Genomic DNA, 12,978 nt, shown 5'->3' with positions numbered 1-12,978 from the left:
AACAGGAAATGCTGAACATATATATACATCTACCTGATTATGATTTACAGTTAAGCGCCTGGAAGATGGTTCATCGAACCATTTTCAAGCTATTTCTCTACCATTCCACTCTTAAATAGCACGTGATAAAAATGAGCACTTAAATCTTTCAGTGCAAACTCTGATTTCTGTTATTTTATTGTGATGGTCATTTCACCCTGTATAGATGAGCTCTAACAAAGTATGAGCGTAAGTCAAGTATTATCTGCTAGGTAGTTATAAAGTTTTCTTGTAATAAAACAGGAAACTTACAAGAACATGGTGTCAGGGGCTTTTTGGAAACCTGAAAATCTGCCTGGATCAGTGAGCAAGGAGTCACCAACTCAGCTTGAACCTGAACACTGCAATCACAGATGGTGGAAATATGCACCAGACAGTTAATAAAACACAGAGGTGTGCCAGATAAATATATAAACATGCTTGAGGTATAACTGTGCCAGTCCAAACATAAAAAGGGCACCTTCAAATGTGCTTGTGCATTAAGAAAAGGTACCACTCAATTGACGGACTAATATCTGCAAATGGTTCATCAAACACAAGACTCTGTACAAAGAATAGTTGCCTGAATGGTCACATATGAGATGAATTCTCAGTTGCAAATAATGACTACCATCGGCTGTACAGTGGAGTGATGCCTTTACAAATGTCTGCTTGTGTCTGTATATGTGTGGATAGATATTGTGTGTGTGTGCACGAGTGTATATCTGTCCTTTTTTTCCCCTAAGGTAAGTCTTTCTGCTCCCGGGATTGAAATGACTCCTTACCCTCTCCCTTAAAACCCACATCCTTTCGTCTTTCCCTCTCCTTCCCTCTTTCCTGATGAAGCAACCGTTGGTTGCGAAAGCTTGAATTAATTTTGTGTGTGTTTGTGTGTGTGTGTGTGTGTGTGTGTGTGTGTGTGTGTGTGTGTGTGTGTGTGTGTGTCTCAACATACCAACACTTTCATTCGGTAAGTTACATCATCTTTGTTTATATATATTGAGTGGTCAATGTCAAAATACTGAGACTCGTGTACAGGGGTTGACAAGAGGTTAGTGAACTTAATGCCACTTATTGCCCGAACCCCCCATTTCTGAACCAAAAATATCCTTTTTAGATTGGGAAGAATTACCCCAAAATATAATGCCATACGACATAAGCAAATGAAAGCAAGCAAAAAGTAGACTAATTTTCATGTTGAATGATCAGTCACTTCAGACACCATTCGAATAGTAAAAATTGCAGCATTAAGTCTTTGAACAAGATCCTGAATGTGGCCTTTCCACAGCAGTTTGCTATCTATGTGAACACCTAGAAATTTGAACTTTTCAGTTTCACTAATCATATACCCATTCGGTGAAATTTGTTGAATTGTGTCTTAGAAACTGTAAAAACTGAGTCTTACTGTGATTTAGCATTAGTTTATTTTCTACAAGCCATGAACTTAGGTCATGAACTGCACTATTTGAAACTGGGCCATTGTTGCCGACAACATCCGTTACTACCAAGCTAGTGTCATCAGCAAACGAAAATATTTTAGAGATTCACATAATACTAGAGGGCATATCATTTTTATAAATAAGGAACAGGAACGGCCCCAGCACTGATTGCTGTGGCATCCCCCATTTGACTGTACCCCACTCAGACCCCACATCACAGCCATTCTCAACATTGTGAATAATGATCTTTTCCTGTCTGTTGCTAAAGTAAGAGGAAAGTAAGAGGTGACCCAATTATGAGCTACTCCACATATTCCATAGTAGTTCAAGTTCTGAAGCAATATTTTGTGATCAACACAATCAAACGCCTTAGTTAAATCAAAAAATATGCCTTGCATTTGAAACCTTTTGTTTAACCATCTGGTACCTCACAGAGAAAAGAGAATATAGCATTTTCAGTTTTTAAATGACTTCTAAAGCCGAACTGTACATTTGATAGCAAAAAGCATTATATAAAATGATCAATTATCCTTACATACACAACCTTTTCAATAACCTTAGCAAACGCTGATGGCATAGAAATAAGTCTAAAATTGTCTAAATTAGCCTTTACTCCCTTTTTATAAAGCAGCTTTACTGCTGAATACTTCAATCGTTCAGGAAACTGACCATTCCTAAAGGAAAAATTACAAATGTGGCTAAATACAGGGCTAACATGTGCAGCACAGTACTTTAATATTCTGCTAGGTACTCCATCATATCCAAGAGAGTCCTTAGTCTTCAGTGATTTAATTATTGACTCAGTCTCCCCCTTGTCTTTATCACACGAGAGTATTTCAGACATAAATCTCGGAAAGGCATCTGCGAAGAAAGTTATATTATTCCCTGTAGAAACTAAATTTTTGTTTAATTCACCAGCAATCTTTAGAAAATGATTGTTAAATACTGTACATATATCTGATTTATCAGTAACAGAAATATTTTTACTACGAACTGACTTTATATTGTCAATCTGTTGCTGCTGACCTGACACTTCCTTCACAACCGACCATATGGTTTTAATTTTATCCTGTGAATTACCTATTCTGTTTGCATACCACATACTCTTTGCCTTCCTAGTAACATTTTTAAGCACCTTACAATAATGTTTCTAATGAGCTACTACAGCTAGATTGTGACTACTTCTGACATTTTAATACAATTTCCGCTTTGTTCTACATGATACCCTTATCCCACTAGTCAGCCACCTGGGTTGCGTATTACTGCTAGTACCCTTTTTAGAAAGTTCTAATGGAAAGCAACTCTTAAAGAGCATGAGAAATGTGTTAAGGAAAGCATTGTATTTATCACCTTTGTTATTGGCACTATAAGCATCCAGCCACTCTTGTTCCTTGACAATGTTTAACAAAACTCTCTATTGCTGTTGGATTAACTTTCCTCCATTGTTTGTAATTGTATGTGACATTTGTTTGAGTACAAAAGCCTTTTAGTGTTCAAATTTGTGCATCATGTTCTGAGAGGCCTTTCACCCTGTTACTAACTGAATGCCCATGTAGTAATGAAGAATGAATAAAAGTATTGTCTATGGCTGTGCTACTGTTCCCCGTGCATCCTAGTTGGAAAAAATGCAGTCTGAATCAGATCATATGAATTTAGGAGGTCTATCAACATCCTTTATCTTGCAGCATCATATACAAAATTTATATTGAAGTCACCTCATATAACTAACTTCTGGTACTTCCTACAAAGTGAATCAAGAACCCTCTCTAGCTTGAGCAGAAATGCTCTGAAGTCAGAGTTACGGGACCTAAAACAACAAAAATTAGAAGTTTAGTTTGACTAAGTCCAACTGCCCGTGCAAACCATACAAATATCTGTTCAGTGCAGTGCTGTGAATATGGCTATGGACTCAAATGGAATACTTTTTTTTAAGTACATGGCAACTCCCCCACCCCGCAATGAACTCCTTGAAAAACAAACAGCTAATCTGTATCCTGGTAAATGAAGCCTCTGAATTGTCAAAATATTTAAGCAGTGCTTCGACATACCAAAAATTTCAGAATCAGTATCTATAAGAAGTTCACTGACTTCACCTCTTATATTTTGATGAAATATGCTAATTCCTTCGCTACTTGAAAATATGAAGTCCTCTGTAGGTGAGCCCTTAGAGGGACTTCCTTTAAGCACGTATCAGCCTACTTCAATCTCAGGTATCAGCCTACTTCAATCTAAAAAAGGTGCAGCTCTAACACAGTCACTGCCATATTGTATTGAATGGTCACAGGTTTGCTTGAGTCACATGATAATCTAATGAAAATGCTGAAAAATATAAACTGCAGATGCCTGAAGATATGTCTCAACTATCCTACAAAAGCATACTTACAAAACTTCAACAATCACTAATAAGTAGCAAATCTAGAAATATATTGCAGACCCTTATGTATCACTTTCATAGGAACTGCAATGACAAGATTATCTGATTACAGTACACACAGAAGTATTTAAGCACTCACTCTTCTGACACTCCATATGTGAATGGGACGGTAAAAAGTTTGTGCAACTTGCACAGTGGGAAGTGTCCTCTGCCACCCACTTCACAGTGATTTGCAGAGTATGCATGTCAATGTAGAATGTGGTTTAGACCCTGCACTGAGATACTAGGTGACTCCACATGTTGAATGAATTAAGGTCAAGAACAAAATATGAACCCTGTTATTGTTGTTGTGGTCTTCAGTCCAGAGACTGGTTTGATGCAGATCTCTATACTACTCTATCCTGTGCAAGCTCCTTCATCTCCAAGGAAATGCTGCAACCTTCATCCTTCTGAATCTGCTTAGTGTATTCGCCTCTTGGTCTCCCTCTGCGATTTTTACCCTCCACGCTTCCCTCCAATACTAGCTTCTATTCTTTTTTTTTCCAAACTATTTATTGCCCATGTTTCACTTCCATACATGGCTACACTCCATGCAAATACTTTCAGTAAAGACTTCCGGGCACTCAAATCTATACTCATTATTAACAAATTTATCTTCTTCAGAAATGCTTTCCTTGCCATAGCCAGTCTACATTTTATATCCTCTCTACTTCAACCATCAACATTTGCTCCCCAAATAGCAAAACTCAACTACTAATTTAACTGTCTCATTTCCTAATCTACTTCCCTCAGCATCACCTGCTTCAATCTGGCTGCATTCCATTGTCCACGTTTTGCTTATGTTGATGTTCATCTTACATCCTCCTTTCGTGACACTGTCCATTCTGTCCTATCAACAAACCTCAAAGGTTTTATTTCTTCTCCATGGAATTTAATTACTGCTCCAAATTTTTATTTTGTTTCCTTCACTACTTCCTCAGTACAGAGATTGAATACCATCGGGGATAAGCTGCAACCCTGTCTTACTCTCTTCTCAACCACTGCTTCCTTTTCATGCCCCCAACTCTTATCACTGCAGTCTGGTTCCTGTACAAATTGTAAATCACCTTTCGCTCCCTGTATTTTACCCCTTCCATCTTCAGAGTTTGAAAGGGAACATTCCAATCAACATTCTCAAAAGCTTTTTCTAAGTCTACAAATGCTAGAAACTTAGGTATGCCTCTCCTTAATCTACACTCCTGGAAATGGAAAAAAGAACACATTGACAACGGTGTGTCAGACCCACCATACTTGCTCCGGACACTGCGAGAGGGCTGTACAAGCAATGATCACACGCACGGCACAGCGGACACACCAGGAACCGCGGTGTTGGCCGTCGAATGGCACTAGCTGCGCAGCATTTGTGCACCGCCGCCGTCAGTGTCAGCCAGTTTGCCGTGGCATACGGAGCTCCATCGCAGTCTTTAACACTGGTAGCATGCCGCGACAGCGTGGACGTGAACCGTATGTGCAGTTGACGGACTTTGAGCGAGGGCGTATAGTGGGCATGCGGGAGGCCGGGTGGACGTACCGCCGAATTGCTCAACACGTGGGGCGTGAGGTCTCCACAGTACATCGATGTTGTCGCCAGTGGTCGGCGGAAGGTGCACGTGCCCGTCGACCTGGGTCCGGACCGCAGCGACGCACGGATGCACGCCAAGACCGTAGGATCCTACGCAGTGCCGTAGGGGACCGCACCGCCACTTCCCAGCAAATTAGGGACACTGTTGCTCCTGGGGTATCGGCGTGGACCATTCGCAACCGTCTCCATGAAGCTGGGCTATGGTCCCGCACACCGTTAGGCCGTCTTCCGCTCACGCCCCAACATCGTGCAGCCCGCCTCCAGTGGTGTCACGACAGGCGTGAATGGAGGGACGAATGGAGACGTGTCGTCTTCAGCGATGAGAGTCGCTTCTGCCTTGGTGCCAATGATGATCGTATGCGTGTTTGGTGCCGTGCAGGTGAGCGCCACAATCAGGACTGCATACGACCGAGGCACACAGGGCCAACACTCGGCATCATGGTGTGGGGAGCGATCTCCTACACTGGCCGTACACCTCTGGTGATCGTCGAGGGGACACTGAATAGTGCACGGTACATCCAATCCGTCATCGAACCCATCGTTCTACCATTCCTAGACCGGCAAGGGAACTTGCTGTTCCAACAGGACAATGCACATCCGCATGTATCCCGTGCCACCCAACGTGCTCTAGAAGGTGTAAGTCAACTACCCTGGCCAGCAAGATCTCCGGATCTGTCCCCCATTGAGCATATTTGGGACTGGATGAAGCGTCGTCTCACGCGGTCTGCATGTCCAGCACGAACGCTGGTCCAACTGAGGCGCCAGGTGGAAATGGCATGGCAAGCCGTTCCACAGGACTACATCCAGCATCTCTACGATCGTCTCCATGGGAGAATAGCAGCCTGCATTGCTGCGAAAGGTGGATATACACTGTACTAGTGCCGACATTGTGCATGCTCTGTTGCCTGTGTCTATGTGCCTGTGGTTCTGTCAGTGTGATCATGTGATGTATCTGACCCCAGGAATGTGTCAATAAAGTTTCCCCTTCCTGGGACAATGAATTCACGGTGTTCTTATTTCAATTTCCAGGAGTGTATCTTCTAAGATAAATCATAGGGTTAGTATTACCTCGTGTTTTCCAACATTTCTACAGAATCCAAACTGATCTTCCCTGCATTCAGATTCTACCAGTTTTTCCATTCATCTGTGAAGAATTCGTGTTAGTATTTTGCAGCCATGGCTTATTAAACTGGTAGTTCGAAAATTTTCACACCTGTCTGCACCTGCTGTCTTTGGAATTGGAATTATCATATTGTTCTTGAAGTCTAAGGGTATTTCACCTGTCTCATACATCTTGCTCACCAGGTGATATAGTTTTGTCGTGGCTGGCTCTTCTAGGCTATCAGCAGTTCTAATGGAATGTTGTCCACTCCCGGGGCATTTTTTTTGACTTTGGTCTTTCAGCACTCTGTCAAATTCTTCACACAGTATCATACCTCCCACTTCACCTTCGTCTACATCCTCTTCCATTTCTATAATATTGCCCTGAAGCACATCGCCCTTATAAAGACACTCTGTATACTCCTTCCACCTTTTTGCTCTTCCTTCTTTGCTGAGGAGGTTCTCTTTCCTGAAAAGGTCTCCTTAATTTTCTTGTGGGCAGTATCTATCTTACCCCTAGTGATTTGTGCCTCTACATTCATACATTTGTCCTCTAGCCATCCTTGCTTAGCCATTTTGCACTTCCTGTTGGTCTCATTTTTGAGATGTTTGTATTCCTTTTCGCCTGCATTTTTATATTGTCTCCTTTCATCAGTTAAATTCAATATCTCTTGAGTTACTCAAGGATTTCTACTAGCCCTCATCTTTTTACCTACTTGGCCCTCTGCTGTCTTCACTATTTCATCACTCGAACCTACTCATTCTTCTTCTACTGTATTTCTTTCTCCTGTCTTTGTCAATCATTCCCTGATGCTCTCTCTGAAATTCTTTACAACCCCTGGTTCTTTTGGTTTATCCAGATCCCATCTCCTTAAATTTCTACCTCTTTGCAGTTTATTCAGTTTTAATCTAAAATTCATAACCAATATATTATGGTCAGAGTCCACATCTGTCCCTGGAAATGTCTTACAATTTGAAACCTAGTTCCTAAATCTGTGTCTTACCATTATATAACCTATCTGGAATCTTCCTGCACCTCCAGGCCTCTTCCATGTATACAACCTTCTTTCATGATTCTTAAACCAAGTGTTAGCTATGATTAAGTTATGCTCTGCACAAAATTCTAGCAGATGGATTCCTCTTTCACTCCTTCCCCCCCCCCCCCCCCCCCCCAGTCCATATTCACCTTCTACTTTTCCTTTTCTTCCTTTCCCCTACTTTCAAATTCCAGTCCCCCATGACTATTAAATTTTTGTCTCCCTTAACTGTCTGAATAATTTCCAATTTCGTCCTCATCTGTGGAACTAGTTGGAATATAAACTTGTACTACTGTGGTGTGTGTGGGCTTTGTGTCTATCTTGTCTACAATAACACATTCACTATGCTGTTCGTAATAGCTTATCCCCGCTGCTTTTTTATTTATTTATTATTAAACCTACTTCCACTTTACCCCTATTTGATTTTGTGTTTATAACCCTGTATTCACCTGACCAGAAGTCTTGTTCCTCCAGCCACCGAACTTCAGTAATCCCCACTATATCCAACGTTAATCTATCCATTTCCTGTTTTAAATTTTCTAACCTACCTGCCCAATTAAGGGATCAGACATTCCACACGCTGATCCATAGAATGCCAGTTTTCTTTCTCCTGATAATGACGTCCTGAGTAGTTCCCACCCAGAGATCTGAATGGGGGACTATATTAGCACAAGAATATTTTATCCAAGTGGACGCCATCATCATTTAACCATACAGTAAAGCTGCTTGCCCTCAGGAAAAATTACAACTGTCATTTCCCGTTGCTTTCAGCCATTCGCAGTAACAGCACATCAAGGCTGTCTTGGTTAATGTTACAATGCCAGATCAGTCAGTCATCCAGACTGTTGCCCCTGCAATTACTGAAAAGGCTACTGCCCCTCTTCAGGAACCACACTTTTGTCTGGCATCTCAACAGATACCCCTCCATTGTGGTTGCATCACCTCGAGATACATAGGTTGGTATCCTTGATGACTGAATATGAGACATAAGCATGAATGCAGAAGTATCACTATTGCAAATGCATTTAATATGGCCACCAGGACACGGAATATGTTGGTATATGATGTCAGCAGATGAGTGTAAAAAGTTGCATGAGGTAATGAATCCTGATGTAAGATAAAGTTTTTGCTCATGTAAGTTCATGGAACATTTGGCATCATTCTTACTGCCCCTCACAGTATGTTTGTGTGGTGGTACTGGTGATGATAATGATGATGATTTAGTACAGCACACTGACTTGGTGCAGGTCTTTCAATTGGACGCCATTTCAGTAACTTGTGTGTCCCTAACCTACCCCAGTTGTCCAAGCTACAGTTTAACATGGGACCTGAACCATGAGCCATTTCTGGCAGTTCCTCACATCACTGAGAGGTGAAGGCTAGGTTAAAACATAGCCTGAAGAATCCAAGGTTCAACTGAGATTCAATCGTGTGGCCCCTTGGTGTCCAGTCAAGTGCTATTTTGCTGGATTATCAGTGCTAACATTTGTGTGATTTTAATGGTCAACAGCAGTTTTACTACCTTGCTCCATAGGAATTTTGATTCAGCAAGACAATGTATCATCCCCAACTTGTGGCTTGTGGTGGTCGTGCATCTTGAGAGGATGTTTGCACCTCAATCCAGATTCAATTCCCTTTGTAAAGATAAGTTGCTGTGAAGTGGTAATTGTTGATTTTAGCTCATCATTGCTGTGTCTTGTGTGCTATGTGCTTATTGCCACTGGCACTATAAGAAGAAAGTGGGTACCTGATGCTAGTGGTGAATTTCCTGTAATAAGGTGCTCATTGGTGTCCTTGTATTCACAATTTTGAGTCAATACTGTGAAAGAGGTGCTGGATGCACAAAAAGGATGTATCTCTACATGTACAGTAGTCAGTATAACAAATAAATAGGATAGGAAAACTGAGTAAAATCTATTTTTCTATCTCTACCTAAGTCACATTATTGTGTAATGCTATGATACCGAGTATTAAATCAGTGTTTATGATTGTCGTTAAAAATTGAGGTTACATGTGAATGGGATACACTGGGTTTCATTAAAGTGAAATGGATTTTTGTAGATAGGAATTATGATGTTTTTGTGGATAGAGATTTTACTAATGGTGACAATTATTGTGAGACCATTACTGGGCCGGAACAGATTACTCACAGCAGGTTTCATTGTGATGTGAGACTGGAACTAGGAGAAAGATAAAGGAATAATGATGTACATAACCAGGTTTTGCAGAAACACATTTAAGGAATATCAGCTTCATATTAAACTGTAACTGACAGAAACACCTCAGAAAACACTACTGAGGTGTTTCAAACATAGTCCAAAGTACTAACAAATAAGCATCTATCTAGCAAGTATGCATCTAATCAGTGAGTTGTGGAGTGTGCTGAATAGGTGGTTTGTGCTCAACAAACTATTGTGCTCCTGCTATTAACAATCTAGAGGCTGTTTACATTATCATTACTTTCAGTCACTCAGTACATTTAAAATACAATAATTATGAAAAAACATTCAAACTAGAAATGTTTTGCACAAGGTGGAAGGCTATATGTACAAACAGAATGAATAACAAATACCAGAACATTACAACAAATGGTGTACACTCAGACCTGGAACAAGTACTTTACCTGCTGGAAAGAGCCATTTTGACTTCAAGTCTGTCTTAGTTCAGTTGTTCTAAACATGCTCTGTGTTGAGAGATTGGGTAGGATATTGGAATGATAACATGTGACTGCATGTATGAACATCTCTCTACACATTCCTTTCTGTGACTCAGGCTACAACACACAGCTTAGTCAGTCACTTTAATGCAAAAAGTTTTTTGTGATGGGTTCTGAAATTGACATGGATTGCTTATAAACCTTTACATATGACGAGTTTATTGTAAATGGGTAGAAAATTTCTAAAATGATATCATTTAAATGTTGAGTGACTTTTGACAATTAGCAAGTAACTATATGGATAATCATTTTGAGCTAATATACTTCCTAAAATTTTAATTGTAAAGAAACTTAAGATAATGGCTTTTTTCAGGAAGGTGGCATCAGAGCACTGTATCGAGGATTTGTACCAACATTATGTGGTATGGTCCCATATGCTGGATTCTCATTCTACTGTTTTGAGAAGCTGAAATACCTCTGCATGAAATACATTCCTAATGTAACTTGTCAACCGTGCCCTCGCAACACAGGTATTTGCAGAACAACTTCCAGTTAACTTTCATGTAGACTAATTAGTTTGATTTTGGGATGAGGAATGATAAGTAAATCAATATAAAGAAAGAAAATACACACATATATGATATTTTTTTATCACAATCGTAACATACTGTTTGACTGAATTCTGACCTCTAGAAATATTTTGAATATGTTGCAAATGCTTTCCAAATTGCAAGCATGTGTTTATTATGGCAGTCAGCATTCTGAGACATCTGTATCCCTTCTGTTGTCAAAAATAGAGCTTAAATCACAGAAATATTTAATTTCTGCAGAATTACGTACCCAGAATCAACTTTGGTGTCACATTAGTTTCACAGTGGCCAAAATGTTAGAATATTTATGTAATGTTATTTTTCTTTAGGTAACAGCTGTTGGCTGCACAGCATTGTTCAATGAGTTATTTTATTTTAAAACATTTTCATTGTAGCATTTACCAGATAGCAGAATAACAGTTTGCCAACTGTGTGTGTGTGTGTGTGTGTGTGTGTGTGTGTGTGTGTGTGTGTGTGTGTTGTGTGACACCAGTTAATTGTAGAGAAACAATTTTTGTAATAATAAATTTTATTTGAACTGAAATTAAATTTGTGACTAGGTGGCCTTGTTTTGGCTGTGCCAGCAAAGCTCTTATGTGGAGGTTTAGCTGGAGCTGTGGCACAGTCAGTGTCATACCCACTGGATGTAACAAGGCGTCGGATGCAATTAGCAATGATGAATCCAGATACACGGAAATTTGGGTTTGTAGCATAGCATTGATATTTATGGGTCAACTTCACTTTATAGTTTACTGCATGATGCAATGTATTTACTAATTGAGACTAAAACATTACTTTAGTTTCATAATTATACACAAATATTTGTCAGTAATGATCACTTCTATTATACTGTAGAGATGTATGTGAATGAAAAATAATAGGGATAAAAGGCAGGCTGTGGCTAAGCCATGTCTCCGCAATATCCTTTCTTTCAGGAGTGCTAGTTCTGCAAGGTTTGCAGGAGAGCTTCTGTAAAGTTTAGAAGGTAGGAGACGGATACTGGCAGAAGTAAAGCTGTGAGTACCGGGCGTGAGTCGTGCTTCGGTAGCTCAGATGGTAGAGCACTTGCCCACGAAAGGCAAAGGTCCCGAGTTCGAGTCTCGATCGGGCACACAGTTTTAATCTGCCAGGAAGTTTCATATCAGCGCGCACTCCGCTGCAGAGTGAAAATCTCATTCTAAAAGGAATGTATTTGGCAGATTACAAATATTACATGACCTTTGTAAAATTTTAGCCACTCTTTTTTGTGTAGCATTGATGTTGAACTTTTTTTTTTTTTGTAGTAGTACAGCTTCTTCATTGATACCATTAAACTGGAGATATATAGAACTTGTTGAATAAGCTATTCTGTAAAAAAAAAAAAAAAAAATGTTCACTCTCAACTGACTTAGTATACTGTAAAGGTAACAGTGAGAGTGAACTAACAGAAGAAACATGTCACTTAAGATTCTGAGGTCAATATTATTTCATAAAATTGCTCTCTTGCACAATTTTTAAGGTACTGTCATTACTTACTATTGCTGACATTTTTTACTCTGTGGGACTGAATGGAAAGAAGAGAAGGAGAAGTATTGTAAATAGACATTAACGTTGAAATATGTAAAATAAAAAAGCAATTCTCACTGATGTCCAGATAATATAATTGCTGGAATGGATATTTTGTAAATATTTGTGTTATGCTCATATAAGACTGCTGTAAGTTACTATCCCGTTACTGCAGGCATAAAATAAGGATGTAGGAAGTGACTATATAACAAAAAGTGGAATAAAGTCTCAGGTCATGGGTGCTAATGAGTATCATATTCACACATATTAAAGAACCATTTCTCAGTAACTGACTGAGAAAATAATAATCTGGCAGCTCTAGCAGGACCCTAACAGTGATGTTTCAAATTTCATTAAGCAGTATGATTAAACAATTAAAACAGTTGGAGCCAGAATAGTAGACCATTTGGATCTCCAGGTGGGGACAATTCAGGAGCATGCTGTTGTTAGAAAAACAAATCTGACATTCTATGGGTTGGAAAGAGTATTAGGTTACAGAATTTAAAAGGAGAAGTTAACAGGCTGAAGTTAGATATAGTGAGAACTAACGAGGTATGATGATTGGACAAAGAGGACTTCAGCTCTTTGGGGTAATGC

General features: G+C 39.7%; 1 protein-coding gene across 1 annotated transcript in view; it reads left to right on the top strand.

The window, feature by feature from the left end:
* Nucleotides 1-12,978, top strand: part of LOC126327996 (graves disease carrier protein-like) — a 184,168-nt gene that overhangs the window by 126,913 nt on the left and 44,277 nt on the right. Inside the window, exons 5-6 of the mRNA XM_049995936.1 lie at nucleotides 10,620-10,776; nucleotides 11,397-11,538. Of these exons, the coding sequence (XP_049851893.1) occupies nucleotides 10,620-10,776; nucleotides 11,397-11,538 (299 nt within the window). The remainder of the gene's footprint in view (nucleotides 1-10,619; nucleotides 10,777-11,396; nucleotides 11,539-12,978) is intronic.

Source organism: Schistocerca gregaria, chromosome 2 (genome assembly GCF_023897955.1).
Source record: "Schistocerca gregaria isolate iqSchGreg1 chromosome 2, iqSchGreg1.2, whole genome shotgun sequence".
Classification (NCBI taxonomy): domain Eukaryota; kingdom Metazoa; phylum Arthropoda; class Insecta; order Orthoptera; family Acrididae; genus Schistocerca; species Schistocerca gregaria.
This window is presented reverse-complemented; position numbering and strand designations above follow the sequence as displayed.